General features: G+C 44.4%; 1 protein-coding gene across 1 annotated transcript in view; it reads left to right on the top strand.

Annotated features, from left to right (window-relative positions):
- The first annotated feature begins 1,298 nt into the window (after positions 1 to 1,298).
- The window catches only part of LOC112235419 (sodium/potassium/calcium exchanger 3), a 64,173-nt gene continuing 46,772 nt past the window's right edge, over positions 1,299 to 18,699 (top strand). The window contains exons 1-2 of the mRNA XM_042310806.1: positions 1,299 to 1,598; positions 9,078 to 9,212. Of these exons, the coding sequence (XP_042166740.1) occupies positions 1,400 to 1,598; positions 9,078 to 9,212 (334 nt within the window). The 5' untranslated portion in view covers positions 1,299 to 1,399. The remainder of the gene's footprint in view (positions 1,599 to 9,077; positions 9,213 to 18,699) is intronic.

The following is an 18,699-nucleotide window of genomic DNA, read 5'->3' on the forward strand; positions in this document are numbered from 1 at the left end:
TCTACAGGTTATAGGCAATCGTCCATTTCAGGTGTGTTTTTTTGCACAAAACCAAATCTGGGTCGCAATGGACAGTTTGGTTGTGTGTGATGTCTGGCTTTTGTTTCTCATGTATTTTCTCATGGCAGTACAATGGCATACTTCCTTCTGTGGTCAGGTAGCTTATAAGAAACTAGTGTGAGAGGACAAACTTTCTGAGACTTAAAGTACTATCTTGTTGGTGGCATTATTATGCTACTTTTGTTTTTCAATTTCACCACCTCTTTTTACTTTTTTAAATCTTTCATTTTCTGATTCTCTCTCTCTCTCTACCGCTCTCCCTCCCCAGTCCTTGACTCAAATGGTTAATGAAACCTAGTTGCTAAGAGCCCTAACCACTTTTTCCACTCTTGCTGGAAACTTTCCAGTGCTATTTATAAGAAAACTCAAACAATCAAAACTCACAATCAAGAGTGGCTGTTTGTCAGAATTAAGATATAATCCTAACATTCTAAATATCCTAGAAACATTTTTTTTTCTTCATAATTTTATGTGAATAGCCTAATAATTTGTTTGGAGGAAAAGTTGGCTCATTTCATATCATTTACATTATGTGAAGGCTTGGCCTGTTTATTCAAAGCATGCATGTCTAATGATAGTAAATAAAGTCAAGCTAGTTATATTGCCCACTGTAAAGTAATCACAGTCCATCTTATTTGATAACATAGATAGAAATTCATGTAAATTTCATGAGCAATGCATTCATTGATCTATTATGTAACGTATGCATAAATAGCCTACTCAAATATTCTCTAAGGTGGTCTGGGCACAAACAGCTTTTGAAGATGTCTTTATGTAAACTTATGTAATTCAGCTATCCTGTATTAATGCCAACATCATGCAAAAAAAACTTTGTAAGGAGAGGGTAGTGAAAGGCAGTGTACCGAGCCTCGGAAAAAAAATCATGTTATACTCTCTCACTGTCTCTAGGCAATTTCTACGTCAAACAGCTTGCACATTTGATCTATCTTTCTCTCTCTCTCTCTCGCGCGCTCTCTCTCTCTTGTCGGACACAGCATCCTACAATAACATCACCATACACACAGTGAGCAATCCGGCGTTGCGCGCACGAGACGCCACAGTCGCATCTATGGAGCGCTCCTGCCGCCTGTCCTACTATTGCATGAAAGGAAAGTGTAATATGACATAGAAGCAAAGACGCCCTGGCACTTCAAAAGGAAAACAAACCTTGCAGTCTACACCTCAACACTCGCGACTTTCCAACGATACCGATTTGAAACTTTTACAAGATACCCCCCTCCCCCGCACATTACACACACACACCACCGTTCCTCCACTTTGTATCCGTTCGTGTAAAATTCCCTCGGAGCTTTGCTGCTCATTTCACTCCGGCGGCTAGATGGACGAGGAAGAAGCCGCAGAAAGGATGCCTCCAGCCGGTGTCCGACCCCGGAATCGCCCGCCGCAAGTGATGCTGAACCAGAAAAAGATCAAAGCGAGACGGAAAAAGCGAAAGGAGTTGGTTTTGATCCAAATATGCTTGTTGGGAGGGATGCTTCTCGTCGTCAAGGGGTTCTCCTACCTAGCAGAAAATTCAGGTGAGGGTAGGCCTATCAACTTACCCCCCTGTTGAGGGATGGAATGCTGAAGTGGGAGTTCCATAATGGCTGTTATGTAGCCCATAGAGTCCACTGTTTTGTTACCATGTTTTGTAACAATACAATGTTACATTGATTTTGCACCTCATGCAAATTGTGTTTAAACTGTAGGCTACTTTTGAGTACTCGCTTTGCAGAGCTTTGAACTGGACTGGAGTGTGGTCAGGGGTGTCATGCACCTTAAAAATCTGAGGGGGCACAAAGTATGTGAAGATGGCTGGTGTGGGTGTGTGGTCAAGAGGGGGCTAGGGCCCTTGTCCTGAAGTCAGAGAATTTTTACATTTTTCAAACAGCTGAAACAGTTTTTTTCCTGCAATGTAGAGCACGGGTTGGAACCACATTTATTTTCCAATGGTTTCGTTCTGAACAGAACCATTCTTTTTTCGTTCCATTCCACTGTTCCAACCAGCAAAATGAAGTTCTGAACCAGTTCGAACCAAAATAAAAGTAACAGTTTATGGTGTTCCTTTCTGTTGTTTTTTTAAACCTCTGAAATATATTTTTACATTTAGCTCGACAATAAATGACTTCACCAATCAATGTGCATAGAGCAGTTTTCTATGGAGTTAGTAAGCGATTTCATCTGTATAGGAAATTTAGTTCATTTTATTTTGCCCTAACAGCATGGTTTAATCATAATGAAAGACAAACACACACACTGTGCTGCCAGTCACAGTGTAGAGCGCAATATGCAACTTTATCTGAATTAGGCCCGCAGAATTATACCTATGGAGGAGTGGCTTCTACAAAGAAACTTTAAATGTCATTGAACTTCCGAGTAGGTTTAACGTTGGACCACCGCAAACGTTAGCTAGCTAGCTAACACGCTTGTGTGTGCAGGGCGGCACTAGAATAAAAACACGTCTTACCTTTTTTGTAGTTAATAAATCCAATGTGACAACTATAGTGTCCTTAGCTAGCATTGAAAAGTCCATCCACTCTTCTCTAATTAACCATCTCTCCCTAATTTCTGAATTACGCTTGTAACGTCATCAGTAGGCTACAATAACCTATGTAATGTTGTCAGTAGGCTACAATAACCTATGTAATGTTGTCAGTAGGCTACAATAACCTATGTAATGTCATCAGGAGGCTACAGTAACCTATGTAACGTTGTCAGTAGGCTACAGTAACCTATGTAATGTTGTCAGTAGGCTACAATAACCTATGTAATGTTGTCAGTAGGCTACAATAACCTATGTAATGTTGTCAGTAGGCTACAATAACCTATGTAATGTCATCAGGAGGCTACAGTAACCTATGTAACGTCGTCAGTAGGCTACAGTAACCTATGTAATGTTGTCAGTAGGCTACAGTAACCCATGTAATGTTGTCAGTAGGCTACAGTAACCTACAGTAACCTATGTAATGTCGTCAGTAAGCTACAATAACCTATGTCATGTCGTCAGTAGGCTACAATAACCTATGTAATGTCATCAGCAGGCTACAATAACCTATGTAACTATGTCAGTAGGCTACAGTAACCTATGTAATGTTGTCACTAGGCTACAGTAACTTACAGTAACCTGTGTAATGTCGTCAGTAGGATACAGTAACTTATGTAATGTTGTCACTAGGCTACAGTAACCTACAGTAACCTATAACATTGTCAGTAGGCTACAGTAGACTACAGTAACCTATGTAACATTGTCAGTAGGCTACATTAACCTATGTAATGTTGTCAGTAGGCTACATTAACCTATGTAATGTTGTCAGTAGGCCACAGTAACCTATGTAATGTCATCAGTAGACTACAGTAACCTATGTAATGTCGTCAGTAGGCTACAGTAACCTACTGTAACCTATGTCATGTTGTCAGTAGGCTACATTAACCTATGTAATGTTGTCAGTAGGCCACAGTAACCTATGTAATGTCATCAGTAGACTACAGTAACCTATGTAATGTCGTCAGTAGGCTACAGTAACCTACTGTAACCTATGTCATGTTGTCAGTAGGCTACAGTAACCTACAGTAACCTATGTAATGTCATCAGTAGATACAGTAACCTATGTAACGTCGTCAGTAGGCTACAGTAACCCATGTAATGTTGTCAGTAGGCCACAGTAACCTATGTAATGTCATCAGTAGACTACAGTAACCTATGTAATGTTGTCAGTAGGCTACAGTAACCTATACTGTCGTCAGTAGACTACAGTAACCTATGTAATGTCGTCAGTAGACTACAGTAACCTACAGTAACCTATGTAATGTTGTCACTAGGCTACAGTAACTTACAGTAACCTGTGTAATGTCGTCAGTAGGCTACAGTAGACTACAGTAACCTATGTAACATTGTCAGTAGGCTACATTAACCTATGTAACATTGTCAGTAGGCTACATTAACCTATGTAACATTGTCAGTAGGCTACATTAACCTATGTAACGTTGTCAGTAGGCTACATTAACCTATGTAATGTTGTCAGTAGGCTACATTAACCTATGTAATGTTGTCAGTAGGCCACAGTAACCTATGTAATGTCATCAGTAGACTACAGTAACCTACTGTAACCTATGTCATGTTGTCAGTAGGCTACAGTAACCTACAGTAACCTATGTAATGTTGTCAGATACAGTAACCTATGTAATGTTGTCAGTAGGCCACAGTAACCTATGTAATGTCATCAGTAGATACAGTAACCTATGTAACGTCGTCAGTAGGCTACAGTAACCCATGTAATGTTGTCAGTAGCCTACAGTAACCTACAGTAACCTATGTAATGTTGTCAGTAGGCCACAGTAACCTATGTAATGTCATCAGTAGACTACAGTAACCTATGTAATGTTGTCAGTAGGCTACAGTAACCTACAGTAACCTATGTAATGTTGTCAGTAGGCTACAGTAACCTATGTAATGTTGTCACTAGGCTACAGTAACCTATGTAACTATGTCAGTAGGCTACAGTAACTTATGTAATGTCGCCAGTAGGCTACAGTAACTTATGTAATGTCTCAGTAGGCTACAGTAACTTATGTAATGTCGTCAGTGGGCTACAGTAACCTATGTAATGTTGTCAGTAGGCCACAGTAACCTATGTGATGTTGTCAGTAGGCTACAGTAACCTATGTAATGTTGTCAGTAGGCTACAGTAGCCTATGTGATGTCAGTAGGCTACAGTAACCTATGTAATGTCATCAGTAGGTTACAGTAACCTATGTAATGTCATCAGTAGGCTACAGTAATGTATGTAATGTCGTCAGTAGGCTACAGTAACGTATGTGATGTTGTCAGTAGGCTACAGTAGCCTATGTGATGTTGTCAGTAGGCTACAGTAGCCTATGTGATGTTGTCAGTAGGCTACAGTAGCCTATGTGATGTCAGTAGGCTACAGTAACCTATGTAATGTCATCAGTAGGTTACAGTAACCTATGTAATGTCATCAGTAGGCTACAGTAATGTATGTAATGTCGTCAGTAGGCTACAGTAACGTATGTAGCGTCGTCAGTAGGCTACAGTAACATAGGTAGCGTCGTCAGTAGGCTACAGTAACATATGTAGCGTCGTCAGTAGGCTACAGTAATCTACAGTTGAAGTCGGAAGTTTACATTCACTTTAGCCAAATGCATTTAAACTCAGTTTTTCACAATTCCTGACATTTAATCCTCGTAAAAATTCCCTGTCTTAGGTCAGTTAGGATCACCACTTTATTTTAAGAATGTGAAATAATAGTAGAGAGAATGATTTATTTCAGCTTTGATTTATTTCATCACATTCCCAGTGGGTCAGAAGTTTACATACACTCAATTAGTATTTGGTAGCATTGCCTTTAAATTGTTTAACTTGGGTCAAACGTTTCGGGTAGCCTTCCACAAGCTTCCCACAATAAGTTTGGTGAATTTTGGCCCATTCCTCCTGACAGAGCTGGTGTAACTGAGTCAGGTTTGTAGGCCTCTTTGCTCGTACACACTTTTTCAGTGCTGCCCACAAATTGTCAATGGGTTTGAGGTCAGGGCTTTGTGATGGCCACTCCAATAGCTTGACTTTGTTGTCCTTAAGCCATTTTGCCACAACTTTGGAAGTATGCTTGGGGTCGTTGTCCATTTGGAAGACCCATTTGCGACCAAGCTTTAGCTGTTGTCTTTAAATGTTGCTTCAATATATCCACATCATTTTCATACCTCATGATGCCATCTATTTTGTGAAGTGCACCAGTCCCTCCTGCAGCAAAGCACCCCCACAACATGATGCTGCCACCCCCGTGCTTCACGGTTGGGATGGTGTTCTTTGGCTTGCAAGCCTGCCCCTTTTTCCTCCAAACATAACGACGGTCATTATGGCCATATAGTTCTATTTTTGTTTCATCAGACCAGAGGACATTTCTCCATGTGCCAGAGAGGAAGGGATATGTGCAGTTGCAAACCGTAGTCTGACTTTTTTATGGAGGTTTTGGAGCAGTGGCTTCTTCCTTGCTGAGCTGCCTTTCAGGTTATGTTGATATAGGACTTGTTTTACTGTGGATATAGATACTTTTGTACCCGTTTCCTCCAACAAGGTCGTTTTACTGTAGATATAGTTACTTTTGTACCCGGGTTCCCCAGCATCTTTACAAGGTCCTTTGCTGTTGTTCTGGGATTGATTTGCACTTTTTTGCACCAAAGTACATTCATCTTTAGGAGACAGAACGCGTCTCCTTCCTGAGCGGTATGACGGCTGCGTGGTCCCATGGTGTTTATACTTGCGTACTGTTGTTTGTACAGATGAACGTGGTACCTACAGGCGTTTGAAAATTGCTCCCAAAAACTGAGTATAAATGTATTTGGCTAAGGTGTATGTAAACTTCCGTCTTCAACTGTATATATTTACAGTACTAGTCAAAGGTTTGGACACACCTACTCATTCTATTTCTATATTTTACTATTTTCTACATTGTAGAATAATAGTGAAGACATCATAACTATGAAATAAGACATATGGAATCACGTAGTAATCAAAAAAGTGTTCAACACATTCTTCAAAGTAGTTACCCTTTGCCTTGATGACAGCTTTGCATACTCTTGGCATTGTCTCAACCAGCTTCACGAGGTAGTCACCTGGAATGCATTTCAATTAATCGGTGTGCCTTGTTAAAAGTTAATTTGTGGAATTTCTTTCCTTCTTCATGTGTTTGAGTCAATCAGTTGTGTTGTGACAATTTAGGGGTGGTATACAGAAGATACCCCTATTTGGTTAAATACCAAGTCCATATTATGGCAAGAACAGCTCAAATAAGCAAATATAAATTACAGTCTATCATTACTTTAAGACATGAAGGTCAGTCAAAACTTTGAAAGTTTCTTCAAGTGCAGTCTCAAAAGCCATCAAGTGCTATGATGAAACTGTTTCTCATGAGGACCGCCACACGAAAGGAAGACCCAGAGTTACCTCTGCTGCAGAGGATCAGTTCATTAGAGTTACCAGCCTCAGAAATTGTAGCCCAAATAAATGCTTCACAGAGTTCATGGTCGAATTGCTGCAAAGAAACCACTACTAAAGGACACCAATAATAAAACCGCTGTGTGTTTGTGAGACGCGGAGTAGGTGAACGGATGATATCCGCATGTGTGATTCCCACCGTGAAGCATGGAGGAGGTGTGATGGTGTGGGGGGTGCTTTGCTGCTGACACTGTCTGTGATTGATTTAGAATTCAATGCACACTTAACCAGCATGGCTACCACAGCATTCTGCAGCGATACACCAACCCGCTTAGTTTGTTTCCGCTTTGTGGAACTATCATTTGTTTTTCAACAGGACAATGACCAAAACACACCTCCAGGCTGTGTAAGGGCTATTTGACCAGTGAGAGTGATGGAGTGCTGCATCAGATGACCTGGCCTCCACAATCACCTGACCTCAACCCCATTGAGATGGCTTGGGATGAGTTGGACCGCAGAGAGAAAAAAAAGCAGCCAACAAGTGCTCAGCATATGTGGGAACTCCTTCAAGACTGTTGGAAAAGGATTCCTCATGAAGCTGGTCTAAGAATGCCAAGAGTGTGCAAAGCTGCCATCAGGGATAATATGTTGAACACTTTTTTGGTCACTACATGATTCCAAATGTGTTATTTCATAGTTTTGATGTCTTCACTATTATTCTTCAATGGAGAAAATATTTAGAGTAAAGAAAATCCTTTGAATGAGTAGGTGTGTCAGAGAAGCATTGCCTGTACAACCCCAGTAAAGCTCAGGTGTTTTATACTGCAGCTAAGCTGAAATCAGGGCAGAGTACCCAGGGGTATACTAAAAACACTTCTCCAGGTTACAGAGAGAGACAAAAGCTGTCCACCCCTACTCTCTTCCTCTACTACTCTATTAGAGGTCGACGTTTGCTTTTCGTGAGCTGTCACTTATATCCCATTGAATCCATTACAGAACAGGGACAGAAGGCTTGGTGCTTGTATATGAATATTCATATTTCATACTCATGATTTGTGCATCACTGCTATGTCAGTGTGCTCATCCTGGTAACGGAACAATGCAATGCAACAGGGACACACACTACCGTGTGTGTGTGTTCAAACCAACAATGACACTCCAGCTAATGCATTTCTCCTCTTCCCATTGTGTGCTTGTCTGCGAAACTATTAAACAATGTGCCGAATATATATTAATTCTGTTGATTATTTATGATCCACTTCATGAAGTGCGTGCGTGTGTGTGTGTGTTATGTTCTCTGAGCTTAATGGAGAAGCACTCAATGCCTTGCAGGCAGTGACACATTAATCACCGGTGCGATATGCTTGTTATTTCTGTGTGTGTGTGTGTGTGTGTGTGTGTGTGTATGGATGGCCTGTGTGTGTGCATGTGAGAGGAGGTAAATACACATTGAATGTTGGCACGCAATGCCCGCTGCCTGCCTTGTGAGTACAGAATCAAAGGTGATGATGCCAGGTGGAAAGTTCAGGCATACCTCTAGGTCTGACTATAGGACAATTGAATACCTCTGCTTCCGATTTTGATTCGAAGCTTTTCTCTTTTGTGTCTGTCAGACGTGTGGTCAGCCAGCTGAAAAGGTTCGAGTGGGTTCAGGGTTGTCCAAAGGAGAAAATGAATGAATCCTGTACCCTGTTTTTGTCTCTAGATGTGTTCTTTATTCAGAGTGCACTCATGATTCAAGTGGCATTTTGTGTGATTCAATACAATGTATTCTGCCCCCAGTTCTTTCCCTTTGTTTCATTTCTCAGGGCATAATAACTTGATAAATATAACTTCAACACTGACAAAATAATTCTCCTCAGACTTTTTGTTGATTTCAAAGTAGATCATTGTCGTGTTAAGTAGGGACAAAACAGAATAAAACGGAGAGAAACCGGGAGGTAATACTGAACTGGTCCAATAACAAATGCTCGTTTTCATTTTGTGTTGCAAAGAATTTTGATCCATGTGCCTTAAGGAACATGCCCTGGTTACCTCTTTTCAAGCCTCCTCTACCTGTGTCTCGTAGGTTATGACACATCCAGCCCCACCACGTTTGATGATGAGCGATGGGGAGGCAGGAAGCTACTGCAGGAGGTGGACACATTGGACAGTAATAGCAGCATGGAAGAGGACGAGGAAAAGAAAAACTGCACCGAACCAGGTAACAAAATGAAAGAAAGAAATAAAACCTCTCATATCCCTTCCTCTCTTGCCCCTGCTCCAGGTAAGAGAGGAAGAAGGAAGAAAGAGAGCGCCCCGTATTCTCCCTCCCTCCCTCCGTTATTCCCATCTCTCCTTGTCTTCCCAATCTGGGGTAAAAACAGACTTGGGTCAGATAGGCTCCCATGAGCCTACAGTACATCACTCACACACACACACACGGTAGTGTTCTTTCTGGGTGTTTCAGCACTTTTCACACTTATTCTCGGTCACATTCTGGGACCCCTGTAGCTTTTCTGAAAAGTGAATGTCCCCAGTTTCCATGGCGACCTCTTATCTGATCATCAACAAGCGACTTGGGCTTGACTGTTCAAGCCGGCACTCGTCGATGGATGAATGGTGTGTAAGAATGCTTGAGTTACATGTTTTTATTTTACCTTTATTTAACTAGGCAAGTCAGTTAAGAGCAAATTCTTCTTTTCAATAACGGCATAGGAACAGTGGGTTAACTGCCTTGTTCAGGGGCAGAACGACAGATCTATACCGATATATATATATATATATATACGATAGGTCAGCTCGGGGATTCGATCTTGCACAACCTTCCGGTTACGAGTCCAATGCTCTAACCACTAGGCTACACACTGCTAGATGAAATGGTTAAATCCCTCAAATAGATACAACTACATATATATACAGTACCAGTCAAAAGTTTGGACACACCTACTCATTCAAGGATTTTTCTTTATTTTTACCATTTTCTACATTGCAGAATAATAGTGAAGACATCAAAACTATGAAATAACACATATGGAATCATGTAGTAACCAAAAAAGTGTTAAACAAATCAAAACGTATTTTTCTTCAAAGTAGCCACCTTGATGACAGAACTTTTGAAGCTCATCAAGTGCTATGATGGACCTGGCTCTCAAGAGGACCACCACAGGAAAGGAAGACCCAGAGTTACCTCTGCTGCAGAGAATAAGTTCATTAGAGTTACCAGCCTCAGATTGCAGGCAAAATAAATGCTTCACAGAGTTCAAGTAGACACATCTCAACATCAACTGTTCAGAGGAGACTGCGTGAATCAGGCCTTCATGGTCAAATTGCTGCAAAGAAAGGACACCAATAAGAAGAAGAGACTTACTTGGGCCAAGAAACGTGAGCAATGGACATTAGACAGGTGGAAATCTGTCCTTTGGTCTGATGAGTCCAAATTTGAGATTGTTGGTTCAAATCGCCGTCTTTGTGAGATGCAGACTAGGTGAACGGATTATCTCTGCATGTGTGGTTCCCACCATGAAGCATGGAGGAGGAGGTGTGATGGTGTGGGGGTGATTTTGCTGGTGACACTATCTGTGATTTATTTAGAATTCAAGGCACACTTAACCAGCATGGCTATCACAGCATTCTGCAGTAATACGCCATCCCATCTGGTTTATGCTTAGTGGGACTATCATTTGTTTTTCAACAGGACAATGACCCAAAATACCACCAGGCTGTGTAAGGGCTATTTGAACGAGAAGGAGTGTGATGGAGTGCTCCATCAGATGACCTGGCCTGCACAATCACCCGACCTCAACCCAATTGAGATGGTTTGGGATGAGTTGGACCGCAGAGTGAAGGAAAAGCAGCCAACAAGTGCTCGGCATATGTGGGAACTCCTTCAAGACTGTTGGAAAAGCATTCCTCATGAAGCTGGTTGAGCATGCCAAGAGTGTACAAAGCTGTCATCAAGGCAAAAGGTGACTACTTTGAAGAATCTCACATATAAAAGTATGTTTAACACTTTTTTGGTTACTACATGATTCCATATGTGTTATTTCATAGTTTTGATGTCTTCACTATTATTCTACAATGTAGAAAAACCCCTGAATGAGTATGTGTGTCCAAACTTTTGACTGGTTCTGTATGTATAACTGCTAAGCACTATTATTCTTAGCAGTGTATTTGACAGGTTTAGAAGTGCATACCCCTACAGAGTTAATAAAGTGACTAAAATCTTAGGCTAAAACTGAGGGAATTCGAAGCAGGTCTCTTATGTTTTTCGTCTTCAAAATCCCACATCCTTTCCAGATGAACCACAGCTTCTACTGTGTTCTTATTGGTCAGCTGCGTATGCATTTATGGACTTCATCACCATCATCTTCCAGACCGGCCTATCCTGCATCATCTAGCCCAGTGTCTATTTATAGCCCTATATGGACAGAGGAAATTTGACATTCAACTCTGTTGTAATGGTGGGTTGAACTGAAGCTTGGGAGAAGGAAGGAGGGGAAGAGGGGATGGAGAGGGGATCACGGAAGGATTGTATTGACGTTTTGCTTTCTTACCTTGAGATAATGATGACACACATGCTGTCATATCCCCCCCCCCACTCCCTTCACCTTTTACCTTACCCACCACAATTCCCTCTCCTTTCCCCCACTCTCTGGTGTGCTAATTAAGCAAAATGGCCACAATCAATCTCCCATCTCATCCTCCTCCCTCAAGGTCACCGTTATGGTCTATTAAAGGGAGATAGGGGTCGGAGGTCAAGTTATTCTCCTTTCCCTGCCTATTATAGTTCACCTCTCCTTCTCCTTGTTAAAATGAAAGCAAGCGTTTAAGAGGCCAGGACTCTGGGGTGACTCCAGTGACGTGTGGCGTAAAGGTAGAGGTTGGACTAAATGATAACCTCTCCTTTAAATATGTACGCACACACACACACACACACACACACACACACACACACACACACACACACACACACACACAGTTTGGACTAATAACCTCTCCTTTAAATATGTACGCACACACACACACACACACACACACACACACACACACACACACACACACACACACAGTTTGGACTAATAACCTCTCTTAAAGGTGTACTTTCTTTCACCTCTTTTCCTAATTGAATTTGCGAGTCCTGTTCCTGGTAATAAAAAACATAGATGTAGTTTGTGTTAAGAGTGTATCATGTTTTGATTTGACCTTTTGAGAAAGTGCTTTTCAGGGTGAGGGGGTGTATGATTGCATTTATGATTGCGTGAGTGTGTTAGTGTACATTTACAATGTGTGCAGATTTGTTTGTCTTTGAGTGCATATTTTCTTGTCTGTCTGTGTGTGTTATTGTCCGTGTGTTATTGTCCATGTGAGAGAGAGCACCCTGTATGCGTGTCTGTGTCTGAGTACCCTGCTGCCTTAGCATTAGAGATGGGCAGTGCAGTACCGGTACCCCTGCTGCCTCAGCAGTAGAGATGGATGTGCATAGTTCAGTACCGGTACCCCTGCTGCCTCAGCAGTAGAGATGGATGTGTATAGTGCAGTACCGGTACCCCTGCTGCCTCAGCAGTAGAGATGGATGTGTATAGTGCAGTACCGGTACCCCTGCTGCCTCAGCAGTAGAGATGGATGTGTATAGTGCAGTACCGGTACCCCTGCTGCCTCAGCAGTGGAGATGGATGTGTAAAGTGCAGTACCGGTACCCCTGCTGCCTCAGCAGTAGAGATGGATGTGTATAGTGCAGTACCGGTACCCCTGCTGCCTCAGCAGTGGAGATGGACATGTGTACAGTGCAGTACCGGTACCCCTGCTGCCTCAGCAGTAGAGATGGATGTGTATAGTGCAGTACCGGTACCCCTGCTGCCTCAGCAGTGGAGATGGATGTGTAAAGTGCAGTACCGATACAACTGCTGCCTCAGCAGTGGAGATGGATGTGTATAGTGCAGTACCGGTACCCCTGCTGCCTCAGCAGTGGAGATGGATGTGTATAGTGCAGTACCGGTACCCCTGCTGCCTCAGCAGTAGAGATGGATGTGTATAGTGCAGTACCGGTACCCCTGCTGCCTCAGCAGTAGAGATGGATGTGTATAGTGCAGTACCGGTACCCCTGCTGCCTCAGCAGTGGAGATGGATGTGTATAGTGCAGTACCGATACAACTGCTGCCTCAGCAGTGGAGATGGATGTGTATAGTGCAGTACCGGTACCCCTGCTGCCTCAGCAGTGGAGATGGATGTGTATAGTGCAGTACCGGTACCCCTGCTGCCTCAGCAGTGGAGATGGACATGTGTACAGTGCAGTACCGGTACCCCTGCTGCCTCAGCAGTAGAGATGGATGTGTACAGTGCAGTACCGGTACCCCTGCTGCCTCAGCAGTGGAGATGGACATGTGTACAGTGCAGTACCGGTACCCCTGCTGCCTCAGCAGTAGAGATGGATGTGTACAGTGCAGTACCGGTACCCCTGCTGCCTCAGCGGTGGAGGTGGACATGTGTACAGTGCAGTACCGGTACCCCTGCTGCCTCAGCAGTGGAGATGGACATGTGTACAGTGCAGTACCGGTACCCCTGCTGCCTCAGCGGTGGAGGTGGACATGTGTACAGTGCAGTACCGATACAACTGCTGCCTCAGCAGTGGAGATGGACATGTGTACAGTGCAGTACCGGTACCCCTGCTGCCTCAGCAGTGGAGATGGACATGTGTACAGTGCAGTCTCGGTATCCCTGCTGCCTCAGCAGTGGAGGTGGACATGTGTACAGTGCAGTACCGGTACCCCTGCTGCCTCAGCAGTGGAGATGGATGTGTATAGTGCTGTACCGGTACCCCTGCTGCCTCAGCGGTGGAGGTGGACATGTGTACAGTGCAGTACCGGTACCCCTGCTGCCTCAGCAGTGGAGATGGACATGTGTACAGTGCAGTACCGGTACCCCTGCTGCCTCAGCGGTGGAGGTGGACATGTGTACAGTGCAGTACCGGTACCCCTGCTGCCTCAGCAGTGGAGATGGATGTGTACAGTGCAGTACCGGTACCCCTGCTGCCTCAGCAGTGGAGGTGGACATGTGTACAGTGCAGTACCGGTACCCCTGCTGCCTCAGCAGTGGAGATGGACATGTGTACAGTGCAGGCCTTGATGACGCTCGGCGTGAGCTCCCCTGAAGTACCTGCAGAAGATTTCTCTGATTGTTCTGTTCCTTCCACCAACGTCCTGCTGCTCCTCCACTTCAGACGGAACCCCTCATTTCACTAACACACACACACACACACACACACACACACGTGTGTGCCCACAAACACAAGAACACACACACACAGACAAACATACACACACATGCCGCCAGAAAGACATGAAATTACACATAACCCATCAAACCCATCATTATTCCACCTTCCATGATTTTAATTGCGGGGACCCCGCTGGGTGAGTTTATTTCTGATTTCTGATGCTTGGGGAAAGGATAGGAGGGGAGGGGAAAGAAGAGAGGAGAGGAAATGAGAGAGGAGGGGAAATGAAGGGAGGGGAAAGGATCGGAGGGGAGGGGAAAAAGAGAGGAGAGGAAATGAGAGAGGAGGGGAAAGGAAGGGAGGGGAAAGGAGACAGGAGAGGAAAGGAAGGGAGGCGAAAGGAGGGGATGGGAAAGGAGAGAGGAGCAGAGGAGGGTAGAGAAGTAAAGGAGGGGAGGAGAAATGGGAGAGGAGGGGAGGAAAGATCAGAGGAGAGGACAGGAGATGAGGGGGTAAAAAAAACAGGGGAGGGGAAAGGAAAGGAGGGGAAAGGAGAGAGGAAAAGAAACGGAGGAATGAAAAGGAGAGAGGAGAGGAGAGGGGAGAGGAAAGGAGGGGAAAGGAGAGAGGAAAAGAAACGGAGGAATGGAAAGGAGAGGGGAGAGGAAAGGAGGGGAAAGGAGAGAGGAGAGGGGAGGGGAGAAAAGAGCAGGGGAGAGGAGAGGAGGGGAGAGGAGAGGAAATCAGGGGAGGGGAGAGAGAAGAGGAAAGGAAAGGAAGGGAGGGGAGATGAGGGGAAAGGAGAGAGGAGAGGAAAGGAGGGGAGGGGAAAGGAGAGAGGATAGGAGGGAAGAGGAGCGGAAAGGAGGTGAGGGGAAAGGAGAGAGGTGAGGAGAGGAAAGGAAGAGAGGGGAAAGAGGAGAGGAAATATGAGGAGAGGAAAGGACAGAGGAGCAGAGGAGGGGAGGAAAGAGCAGAGGAGGGGAAATGAGAGAGAGGAGGGGAGGGAGGGAGGGAGGGAGGGAGGGAGGGAGGGAGGGAGGGAGGGAGGGAGGGAGGGAGGGAGGGAGGGAGGAAAGATAATAGGAGGGGGGAGAGGAGGGGAGGAAAGAGAGGAGGAGAGGAGAGGAAAGGAGGAGAGGAAAGGAGAGCGGAGAGGAAATGAAGGGAAGGGAAGGTGACAGGAGAGGAAAGGAGGGAAGGGGAGAAAGAGGGGAGAGGAGAGGAGAGGAGATGAGGGGAGGGGAGAGGAGAGGAGAGGAGGGGAGAAAAGAGCAGAGGAGAGGAAAGGAGAGATGAGAGGAAAGGAGAGAAGAGAGGAGAGAAAAGGAAGGGAGGGGAAGGAGAGAGGAGAGGAAATGAGAGAGGAATGGAAAGGAGGGAAGGGGAAAGAGGAGAGGAGAGGGGAGAAAGAGCAGGGGAGGGGAGAAAAGGGGGAGGGGAAAGGAGGGGAGGGTGCTTCTACACCTGCATTGCTTGCTGTTTGGGGTTTTAGGCTGGGTTTCTGTACAGCACTTTGAGATATCAGCTGATGTACGAAGGGCTATATAAATAAATTTGATTTGATTTGAGGGGAAATGGGAGAGGAGGGGAGGGGAGAAAAGAGGAGAGGAGAGAATGTACAGATGAAAGTAGATAAAGGTATAGAATAGGCCAGAAAAGAAGAGAGGGAACAAGCCACATGTGTGGCTTCAGAGATTTCTGCCCTTCATTATTTATTAGAGGCTTCTGGTAGTGTAGGTAGATGGGTGTTCTCACTCTTCTTCTGGTAGTGTAGGTAGATGGGTGTTCTCACTCTTCTTCTGATAGTGTAGGTAGATGGGTGTTCTCACTCTTCTTCTGGTAGTGTAGGTAGATGGGTGTTCTCACTCTTCTTCTGGTAGTGTAGGTAGATGGGTGTTCTCACTCTTCTTCTGTTAGTGTAGGTAGATGGGTGTTCTCACTCTTCTTCTGTTAGTGTAGGTAGATGGGTGTTCTCACTCTTCTTCTGATAGTGTAGGTAGATGGGTGTTCTCACTCTTCTTCTGGTAGTGTAGGTAGATGGGTGTTCTCACTCTTCTTCTGGTAGTGTAGGTAGATGGGTGTTCTCACTCTTCTTCTGGTAGTGTAGGTAGATGGGTGTTCTCACTCTTCTTCTGATAGTGTAGGTAGATGGGTGTTCTCACTCTTCTTCTGATAGTGTAGGTAGATGGGTGTTCTCACTCTTCTTCTGATAGTGTTGGTAGATGGGTGTTCTCACTCTTCTTCTGTTAGTGTAGGTAGATGGGTGTTCTCACTCTTCTTCTGTTAGTGTAGGTAGATGGGTGTTCTCACTCTTCTTCTGGTAGTGTAGGTAGATGGGTGTTCTCACTCTTCTTCTGTTAGTGTAGGTAGATGGGTGTTCTCACTCTTCTTCTGGTAGTGTAGGTAGATGGGTGTTCTCACTCTTCTTCTGGTAGTGTAGGTAGATGGGTGTTCTCACTCTTCTTCTGGTAGTGTAGGTAGATGGGTGTTCTCACTCTTCTTCTGGTAGTGTTGGTAGATGGGTGTTCTCACTCTTCTTCTGGTAGTGTTGGTAGATGGGTGTTCTCACTCTTCTTCTGGTAGTGTAAGTAGATGGGTGTTCTCACTCTTCTTCTGGTAGTGTAGGTAGATGGGTGTTCTCACTCTTCTTCTGTTAGTGTAGGTAGATGGGTGTTCTCACTCTTCTTCTGATAGTGTAGGTAGATGGGTGTTCTCACTCTTCTTCTGATAGTGTAGGTAGATGGGTGTTCTCACTCTTCTTCTGATAGTGTAGGTAGATGGGTGTTCTCACTCTTCTTCTGTTAGTGTAAGTAGATGGGTGTTCTCACTCTTCTTCTGATAGTGTAGGTAGATGGGTGTTCTCACTCTTCTTCTGATAGTGTAGGTAGATGGGTGTTCTCACTCTTCTTCTGATAGTGTAGGTAGATGGGTGTTCTCACTCTTCTTCTGGTAGTGTAGGTAGATGGGTGTTCTCACTCTTCTTCTGATAGTGTAGGTAGATGGGTATTCTCACTCTTCTTCTGGTAGTGTTGGTAGATGGGTGTTCTCACTCTTCTTCTGGTAGTGTTGGTAGATGGGTGTTCTCACTTCTTCTGTTAGTGTAGGTAGATGGGTGTTCTCACTCTTCTTCTGTTAGTGTAGGTAGATGGGTGTTCTCACTCTTCTTCTGTTAGTGTAGGTAGATGGGTGTTCTCACTCTTCTTCTGTTAGTGTAGGTAGATGGGTGTTCTCACTCTTCTTCTGGTAGTGTTGGTAGATGGGTGTTCTCACTCTTCTTCTGTTAGTGTAGGTAGATGGGTGTTCTCACTCTTCTGGTAGTGTAGGTAGATGGGTGATCTCACTCTTCTTCTGGTGGTGTTGGTAGATGGGTGTTCTCACTCTTCTTCTGTTAGTGTAGGTAGATGGGTGATCTCACTCTTCTTCTGGTGGTGTTGGTAGATGGGTGTTCTCACTCTTCTTCTGTTAGTGTAGGTAGATGGGTGTTCTCACTCTTCTTCTGGTAGTGTTGGTAGATGGGTGTTCTCACTCTTCTTCTGTTAGTGTAGGTAGATGGGTGATCTCACTCTTCTGGTAGTGTAGGTAGATGGGTGTTCTCACTCTTCTTCTGGTAGTGTTGGTAGATGGGTGTTCTCACTCTTCTTCTGTTAGTGTAGGTAGATGGGTGATCTCACTCTTCTTCTGGTGGTGTTGGTAGATGGGTGTTCTCACTCTTCTTCTGTTAGTGTAGGTAGATGGGTGTTCTCACTCTTCTTCTGGTAGTGTTGGTAGATGGGTGTTCTCACTCTTCTTCTGTTAGTGTAGGTAGATGGGTGATCTCACTCTTCTTCTGGTAGTGTAGGTAGATGGGTGTTCTCACTCTTCTTCTGTTAGTGTAGGTAGATGGGTGTTCTCACTCTTCTTCTGGTAGTGTAAGTAGATGGGTGTTCTCACTCTTCTTCTGGTAGTGTAAGTAGATGGGTGTTCTCACTCTTCTTCTGTTAGTGTAGGTAGATGGGTGTTCTCACTCTTCTTCTGTTAGTGTAGGTAGATGGGTGTTCTCACTCTTCTTCTGGTAGTGTAAGTAGATGGGTGTTCTCACTCTTCTTCTTCTGTTAGTGTAGGTAGATGGGTGTTCTCACTCTTCTTCTGGTAGTGTAAGTAGATGGGTGTTCTCACTCTTCTTCTGGTAGTGTAGGTAGATGGGTGTTCTCACTCTTCTTCTGTTAGTGTAGGTAGATGGGTGTTCTCACTCTTCTTCTGGTGGTGTTGGTAGATGGGTGTTCTCACTCTTCTTCTGTTAGTGTAGGTAGATGGGTGATCTCACTCTTCTTCTGGTGGTGTAGGTAGATGGGTGTTCTCACTCTTCTTCTGGTGGTGTTGGTAGATGGGTGTTCTCACTCTTCTTCTGGTGGTGTTGGTAGATGGGTGATCTCACTCTTCTTCTGTTAGTGTAGGTAGATGGGTGATCTCACTCTTCTTCTGGTGGTGTTGGTAGATGGGTGTTCTCACTCTT

Source organism: Oncorhynchus tshawytscha, linkage group LG32 (assembly GCF_018296145.1).
Source record: "Oncorhynchus tshawytscha isolate Ot180627B linkage group LG32, Otsh_v2.0, whole genome shotgun sequence".
Classification (NCBI taxonomy): Eukaryota; Metazoa; Chordata; class Actinopteri; order Salmoniformes; family Salmonidae; genus Oncorhynchus; species Oncorhynchus tshawytscha.